The sequence below is a fragment of the Apium graveolens genome, chromosome 4, assembly GCF_009905375.1.
Source record: "Apium graveolens cultivar Ventura chromosome 4, ASM990537v1, whole genome shotgun sequence".
Classification (NCBI taxonomy): Eukaryota; Viridiplantae; Streptophyta; class Magnoliopsida; order Apiales; family Apiaceae; genus Apium; species Apium graveolens.
Genome location: NC_133650.1, coordinates 263,229,837 through 263,239,068, shown reverse-complemented (window position 1 = coordinate 263,239,068; position 9,232 = coordinate 263,229,837). Strand labels below are relative to the sequence as shown.

Genomic DNA, 9,232 nt, shown 5'->3' with positions numbered 1-9,232 from the left:
GACCTATGGCTTGTTCAGTCTGGGATTCGCTAACCTAACACTCACTACATGGGTATTATTGCATAAGTCTTTCGGGGCCTCATCCATTGCACGGTCAAATAAGCATTTGTGTTGATGTGTTCAGTGTTGTAGCATGAATCCTTGTCTAACTCCAGTGATGATGGAGGTGTTTTGGAGTCATGATGTGTTTAGCGTTCATTCTACTAATAAGCTTGTGATTATTTTGGCGAATAATAATATATGGTTTTGATCTAGTGTTAGGAGTATATCTGATAAGAAAAGCACACACTCACGCTTCTGTGCTTGTAAGTTAGTGCATTTGATTTAGTCGAGCTCTGTTTAGAGTTATTGCATTCTTAGAGACATTGACTTATTGATTTGGTTATGGTTATTCCAAGGGGATCTTCGCATTATTATTTAGTTTCATTCATGTATTAGTAGTAGTAGTTGTCGAATCTATTTATGCTTGAGGAAAAGCATCGATTTAAGTTTGGGGGTGTGATAAGTGGATTTTATATCCATTTAGAACGCTTCATATCGGCTTAAGTTGATGATTTGATCTTAAGTATGTGGTGTTTTTAATGCATTTTGTGTTGAGTATGTGCAGGGCTTTAGCTGGAGGCAGGAATGGACTTCTATATGCTTTTATGTTGATAAAAGATCAGAAATTAAAGTGTGAGTGCTTGCAAGAAGATCCAAACGAGAAACAAGAAATCTGCAGAAATTTTCCATAAGCCAAGTGCGCCTGCGCTTGACTTAGGCGCACCCGCGCCCTATTTTCCAGAGGCAGAGCACGCCCGTGCTCCATACAGGCGCGCCCACACTAGGTCGGGCAGACAGAATCCTGATTTTAGTACATTTTGGATATTCTATGCGGCCAAGTCTAACCTGGAGCATATAAATAAAGAAAAGGAGACGAATTAAACAAGACAACAAAGAACAAAAGGGAGAACTCTTGAACCCTAAAGCACACAAGACGGCTAAGAAGAAGATTTAGTTCCACATCGTTCTTTTGTATTCTTCTAATTAAGTGATACTTTGGATGCTCGTTTGGGATTTGTTTTCTAAACCTTAATACTTTAATATTCTCTTGTAGTATTCAGAACCTTTTTACTATCATGTTTTCATTGGAACTCATAATGACGAGCCGTTCGATTATGAACTAATCATTATCGTGAGATTCTAACAGATTTATTTATGGAGTTTAGTAGTTGATTGCCGAAAGTTTTCAATGTGTGATGAATTATTGATTTCCTAGTATGGTTGTGCTTAATCTTCTTGGATGTGTAGCTAACATCTAAGTTGTTTGTTAATCTCTATTGAATACGAAAGTGGATATAGAGGTCTATAACTTGCCATGCTAGCATAGGTTTATGGATGTTTTAACATGCATAATTCGTAGTGTAATTTTAACCATCTTACGCTGCCCTATGTGATCTCAATGGATAACTTGCTCTTAAACCGTTATGTTTTCAAATCTTATAGACATATAGGGTCTTAACATAATTGGTGTCTGCCCAGCTTCTATCTAAATTACGGATGTTGAGTAGTAGGGTACACTTATATTGAAAGATAGTGTGTACTAATTTCGTGTTGTCTGATTAGTTATCATAACCATCACATATTATGATTAAAGGCATAAACTCTGAACGAAGTATTTAATGAAGATGGAATCCCATGTTTTATTTCATATAAGTAACTTGCTTTTTAATCTCTTAATTAATTCATTATAGCATAATTACTTTAAGATAATCAAACTCAATTTGATACTTGTCTTAGGAGTGAATAATAATCATACATTGTTGCATAAGTGCACATTCTGAATCAAACCAATCTCTGTGGGAACGAACTAAACTTAATCTTATACTACTTGTGACCGCGTACGCTTGCGTGTTTTTGTACGAACATATATATATATATATGTGTGTGTGTACGATACCAATATATCTTTATATGTTTATTACAATATTTTATTCATTTCATTAATAAAAAAAATCATATTAACATACATGTAAACTTTATTTTATCTTTAATTTAACTATAAAAAAATGTTAACTAAAAAAATATTTAAGATGTGATCAAAAATTAAAAAAACATTATAGGTTTTGATTTATTAAATTTATATATTTAATTTTTTACATATATAATGTTGTACAAGACATGCCTGTACTATAACAAGACTAAGTCAAATTGACAACCCTAAGAATTAGTTGTATGATAATCTAAATTTGTATTTTGGACTTTATTACTTGAGTCTGTAAAAATGTCAAAGATTAGAGTGGAGTATTTTTCTGTAAACAGTCTCAAGCCTAAGAATAAACTCTGGAAGAAGATCAAGAAGATCATACCTCAGAGAATTTGTGAAGAAACTTGGAGTTGAATAAATCTGTTTTAGAAAAAATATTCTAAGTCAAGATATCTACAAGTCACAGACCAAGTCATATAGAGTAGAGCGGGCAATTTGGTACACGACACATGAACACGACACGAAATGACACGAAAAATACAGATATGGATTTTGATTTTCGGTACACGAAACACGAAAGTACACGAACACGAAATTATACGGTAAATTTAGTGTCAGATATGGGTTTTGATTTAGGTACACGAAAGTACACAAAATATGTTATATATGTTTTTTATATTTTTTATATATTATAAATATATATACATACATAATATATACTAGTTAATATAATATATAATTTTAATCATATATTAATAAAAATATTGTACTCAAACAAGTGGGAAGGTTGATAGTCGGTCAACAAATAAAGTCATGTAAAAGTAATATATTTATAAAACACCATTAGGGTTTTTCTCTCACAAGTCACAAACCACATCCGCCTCATTTTTTACTCTGCCCTCCGCCTCCCTCTTTACAAAACCCTAAATCTCTTCACCTCTTCACACCCTAGATAACATGGATGATCTCATATATAAGGTAATATCAATGTTTATTTAATTATTTTCATGCCTTAATTTGTTAATTACTCAATTTTTATATACGATTTGTTACTAATTTGTGTTGATTTGCAGGGTTATCAATCTCTAAGCGACGATGAAGTTGATGTTTTAGAAAATGTTCCTACTAAGAATCCTACTACTGAGCATCCTAGTGAAGGTTCTTCGAAGTTCAAAAAGTAATCGGCTACCAAAAGAAAGAGATCAAAGGTTTGGACTACATTTGACCTCGTCACTGGAGCTGATAAAATAGTGAGGGGAAGATGCACAAAGTGTGGTTACATGTGCATCTATGATTCAAAAAATGGTACCGGGAACTTGCTGAAACATCAAAAGGTATGTGTAGATACCAATGATATTAGGCAGATGGTCTTGTCTAGCAGCGAGGGATCTATGGCACATCCAAAGTCTACTTTAGTCAGTAGAAACACCTTGAAGAAAGATATTTTATCTTGTTATCAGTTTGAAAAGAAAAATATGTTTAATATGTTGCAAGACTTTGATGGTAGAGTAAGCCTAACCTCTGATTTATGGACGTCAGTTGCTACTGATGGTTATATCTCTCTTACTGCGCACTTTATTACATCTGATTGGGTTCTGCATAAGAAGCTTCTGAATTTTTCTTATCTTCCATTACCACATACCGATATTACCATATCTGAAAAAATTTATAAGATGTTATGTGAGTGGAATATTGAGTCAAAACTAGGATCCATTACTTTAGATAATGCTTCTAGTAATGATTTATTTGTTGCTACATTGAGAACACAACTGAACTTGAGAAATGCTTTGTTGTGTAAGGGTGAATTTTTTCACATAAGGTGTTGTGCTCACATCCTTAATTTGATTGCTCAAGAGGGTCTTAAAGAAATGGATGAATCTGTTGTTAAAATACGTGAATCTGTTAAGTATATTAAAGGCTCTCAAGGAAGAAAAGAAAAATTCAGGGAATGTATATCATCGGTAGCTCTTGATAAGAAAAGAGGTTTGCGTCAAGATGTCCCTACTAGGTGGAATTCTACCTTTCTAATGCTTGAGAGTGCGATTTACTATCGCCATGCTTTCACTCATTTGCAATTAACTGAATCGAACTATAAGCATGGTCTTTCTGATGATGAATGGGATAAAGTGGAGGGCATTTGTAAGTTTCTTTCAGTTTTCTATAATGTCACTCGATTGTTCTCTGGATCTAAATACCCAACTGCAAATCTGTACTTTCCAAATGTTTTTCTGGTTGAATTTACGTTGATTAAGGCGGTGGAAGATAAGAACTATATAGCAAGTTCCTTGGCTGAGAGAATGAGACCCAAGTTTAACAAGTATTGAAAAAAATATAGCATTATTCTTGCTATTGCTGTTATTTTTGATCCCCGATACAAAACACAGTTTGTTGAGTTCTGCTACAAAATATTGTATGGAGAAGATTATGAACAGATTGGAAAATTGTATAGAGCCTTGAAGGCATTGTTTGATGTGTACAAAGACAAAATTCCTTCCTATTCTACTACCTCTGAAGATTTTGCTAGTAATTCATTTTATAATGAAGGAAATAATGTCTTGAAGGTATTATATATTTGTTTCTACCTTAATTTAGTATTCTGATTATATATGTAATTTGGTGTACTAACATTCTTATTGTATTGCAAGGAATTTGATGCTATAGATGAAGAGAATAGTGTTGCCCTTAAAAAGACTGAGTTGGACAAATATTTGGAAGAAAAAAGACTGAATAGGAACCTTGAGATCGACATCCTAGAGTATTGGAGGATAAATCAGTACAGGTTTCCTAATCTCTCTTTCATGGTTAAAGATATATTGTAAATTTCGATTTGCATTGTTGCCTCTGAGTCTGCATTTAGTGTTGGTGGAAGAATTTTAGATCAATACTGCAGCTCCTTAGCGAGTAATATTGTGGAAAGTATAATATACACGCGCGACTGGAAGTTCAATATAGAAGGTAGTAAACTTCTTGAGTTGTATCATGTGTTGTCGGCATTATTGGTGTTCTCTAAGCATTTTAGTTTTTAATTACAGTGGCTCCAAATTTTACTTTGGAAGAATTGACTGAAGATATCATGAATTTGACACTTAGTGATGGCATGGATTTTGGTGGTGAAAGCTCTGCTATGCCTCCATTGTAAGGTAACTTCTGCATTAGTTTTTCATTCAATTTATTTGAGCAATTATGTTTCAGGATTTCAGCATATATTCATGTACTTATGTTCACTTTACTGATATTGCAGGAGGGATATGACTTATGGACCAAAATCAAAGCAAGCTGAATTTCCACTGGAGAAATGAATTTTCTTTTGATGTTGTATTTGATTCCACTGGATAAAGCTTCTTATTTATTTTGTTATTAGCCTGAACTTTATATTAATTTGGCTGTACTTTCTTAAGACATAAGCTGCATCAGAACTTTGCTATTTGCTTATTAAGAGTTAAGACTTGAAAGACCTCCATTTTTATTTTTAATTTTGCTATTTTTAACTCTTTTAATTTCAGTCCATTTTATGTATTACTTAGTATTCGTGTACATTTCGTGTATTCGTGTACATTTCGTGTATCCGTTTTGAGTCGTTTCGTGTATACAAAAAGTACACGAAATAATTCGTGTACTTTTCATTTCATTTCTTAATCGAAAAATTTCGTTTCGTGTTCGGATCTGATAAACAGGTACACAAAATTTTATCGGGTCGTGTTCGGTTTTAACTTTGATTACAAGAAAACACGAAAATACACAACATGAAAGTACACGACACGACACAATTGCTCGGCCTAATATCGAGAAGTCATTCGAGAACTCCAGAATGACTTATCGAGAAGTCTAAAATAGCATATAGAGAAGTCTCAGAGATATAGACAAGTCAAAATGAAGATATGAAGACCGGAGATATTGACAAGTCATTTTTGCATTAGAGAACTCAGAGATATTGACAAGTCAAAATGAAGATATGAAGATTGGAGATATCGACAAGTCAATTTTCTCATTAGAGATCTCAGAGATTTTGACAAGTCAAAATGCGTATAAAGATCTCAGAGATATCGACAAGTCAAAATTCCTATAGAGATCTCAGAGATATCGACAAGTCAATTCTACATGCAGAATTTTGGAGACCTCGACAAGCCAAGTTCACTTATAGAGAACTCAGAGACCTCGACCAGTCAAAACACTTTAAGAGAACTAAGAGATCTCGATATAAACCCCAAGTACAGAATGTAGACCAGTTAAAGATCCTAGATTATCAATCAACAAACAATCAATCACTGGTTTAAAAAGTCTATAAAAACAACTTGAATAGTACAAGATCAAAGGCCAAGATTAACTGATAAAGGAAATTCATAAACATGCACGATTTGCAAAGATATACTAAGCGAGAAATGGAAAGCTTTAGATAACTTAAAGTAGGGTTTAGTACATGCTATTGCATGCTTTGTAAAACCTGTGTTTACTGACCTATAAAGTAAACACCGGTCCTTTGTTTTTATATGTAAGATATAGATCTAAAATTTCTTGTAAGTCTCTCAAGAAAGAAACTGAGTTCTTTATCAATAAAGAACCCAGAAATTTGTAGCAAGACATACTTGATTTTAATATAAAATTAAGTGAGTTTTGAAGCTACTGCGTTTATGTGCATGTTTATTAATTCTGTTTAAACACTATATCTCTACAAGTTAAACTGCTTTGTTCACTATATCCAAAATAGTTTAAAAAGCTTAAAAATCTCCAAAACACATTCACCCCCCGTGTTGTGTTCATTACCTAACAAGTGGTATCAGAGCAAAATCTGAAAGCAAACAAATTAAAGATCTTGGAAGAATGAATACACAAAAGCTTAGCAGTACCAAAATCACTATATTTGACAGATCTAACTACACATTATGGAAAAAGAAAATGATGCTGTTTATAAGGATGGTCAACCCATTATATGTTCAGATTCTCAAGAATGGCCCTTTCACCCCCATGTAAATAGTTGAGGAATCTACAGATGGAGACATGGTCATTCTAGCTCATTATGCTCCTAAAGATCCCTCACAGTATACTGAACCTGAAGAGGAGAAAGTCTCACTGGATAGTGGCTTGCAATTGATTTTAATAGAGTCACTTGACAATGTAATGTACAATAACATTATCAACTGTGACAGAGCCAAACAGATTTGGGAGAAAATAAAAATTCTATGTGAAGGAACATAGGAAGTTAGGTAAGACCAAATAAGGATTTTGGTATCTCAGTATGAGGATTTATGGCTAAACCAAAGAAAAGAATTACTTAAGTTTTTGAGAGGTTCAATAAATTGATAAATGACTTGCACCTACATGATAAATACTATGAAGTTGAGGAGGTTAACCTAAAGTTCCTGTTAGCTCTTCCTGAACATCTTGAACAAAAAATATAATCCATTAGAGAAGGAAGAGATCTAGGTAGAATGACTTTGGAAGTTCTATATGGAATCTTGAAAACTTATGAACTTGAGATGCCACAGAGAAAGTCATTAAAGGCACACCATCGATATGTGGTTGATGGTTCCAGTGCTTTGATTGTACATGAAAGAGAAGAAAGTAAAGATGAGCAAGATAATCATGTTCCGGTTATTCAAGCTATGGAACAAAAGAACAAAGGACCTCAGAAGCAAGTTGTGTTGGAGCTTGAGGAAGATGAATACTACACCTTGGATGAGCTAGATGAAATGGACCAATCCATGAACTACTTGGCTAGGAAATTCTTCAACATAAGAGTCAAAAAGCCAAAGTTTTTTAAAGGCAAGGGACAATCTTCAAACAACAACAATTAGAAACCAAAAGCTCAGTATAATTCAGTTAGCAAAGGTGGCTATAAAACAGGATATGTGGACAGATCAAAGATAAGGTGCTTCAACTGTGATAAGTTGGGTCACTTTGCTACTGAATACAGAAAGGCCAGAAAGGTGAAGAAGGATAAAGCTTACTTGGAACTGGAAGCAAAGTATGAAGCTCTCTTGAAGAAACAATCTGGAAAAGCATATATTACAGAAGGGAAGAGTTGGGATGACACTGATAATGATGATGAGGATGAAGAAGTTGGAATATATGCACTAATGGCTTTTGAGCATGGAGAAGTATTCATTTCAAAATCATAAGTACCAACTCTAACCACTATTGGTTTAAATTATAACGACTCGTGTATTTTTACTTTATTTCTAATATTTGGAAGTGTAATAAAGGTTTAAGTAAATAAATAAAATATGTCTATTGATTTTGGCAGCGGTTACTGATTGTTATTTAATTATTTATGATTTGTTGATATGTGGGATTGGAATTGTGTTATTTATTGGTGAGTTATATGATTTTATTTCGCCTGTAAAAGTAATTTTACTGTAGTTTTAATTCCATAAATATTTGGGTTGTCTTTAAAATTGGTTTTCTAATTTTATAATTTCAATAATTACTTTTAGGATTTTATAAAATTGAGAAATCAAGATTTTATTAATTATTTATTTTTAAATGATTTTCTGATTGTGTTTATTTGTAAAATTCATATTTAATTCAGGAAATCTTTGAAAATCATGAAACGTATATTTTATTAAGTTCGTATTAGTCTGAGAATTTTAAAATTATTTTTGGAATTTTCGGGATTCGTTTCACACGCGTGTCGTTTCGTTATTTATTAAAAAGTGGTACAAAGTGCACCTCAAAAAGTGTTTTTAAAATTGCGAAACTTATATTTTTATTAACTTCGGGATATTTGTAATATTTTAGGACTGTTTTCGTAATTTTCTGAGTTCGTTTTCGGGTGCACTTAAGTTCGTTAATTGCGAATTATGGGGAAAACGGAGACTCGAAACCTTTATAATTATTCTATAATTACGTGTTGAATTTTCAGAAGGGGAGTGTGCCATGTGCTTCCATTTCCTGTGTTCATCAGCAAAAGAAAAATAAAAAAAATAAATAATAAACACATACCCCCTCCCTTGTTGTCTTCCTCGACTTGGTTCTCTCTCGGTTCTTTTGTTTCTCTCTCGATTACATCTCTCTCTCTGTATCTTACATCTCCCTCCCTCTAAACTCTCCCCCTCCTCTGTCCCGTTCTTTGCCGTCCTTGTTCTCGGTGGTTCCATCGTTTTTCGGTGAGTTTCCGTCAGGTTGTTTCGACGATTTCCTTAGCCCCATCTCTGTACATGCTTATATATATACATACGATGTGTATGCATATGTTTGAGTTGTGTGTAGTGATTGTCGGCTCCTGTTGTGTGTTCTGTTCGTTCTTTTCTGCTGGTTCAGGCGGCGCGT

General features: G+C 33.4%; 1 protein-coding gene across 1 annotated transcript; it reads left to right on the top strand.

Moving 5' to 3' along the window:
* The first annotated feature begins 3,330 nt into the window (after nt 1-3,330).
* LOC141719574 (zinc finger BED domain-containing protein RICESLEEPER 2-like) lies at nt 3,331-5,265 on the top strand. Its single transcript, XM_074521951.1, has 6 exons — nt 3,331-4,242; nt 4,351-4,527; nt 4,612-4,721; nt 4,824-4,882; nt 4,999-5,101; nt 5,208-5,265. The coding sequence occupies exons 1-6, from the start codon at nt 3,331-3,333 to the stop codon at nt 5,263-5,265; spliced, it is 1,419 nt and encodes a 472-aa protein (XP_074378052.1).
* The last annotated feature ends 3,967 nt before the right edge of the window (nt 5,266-9,232 follow it).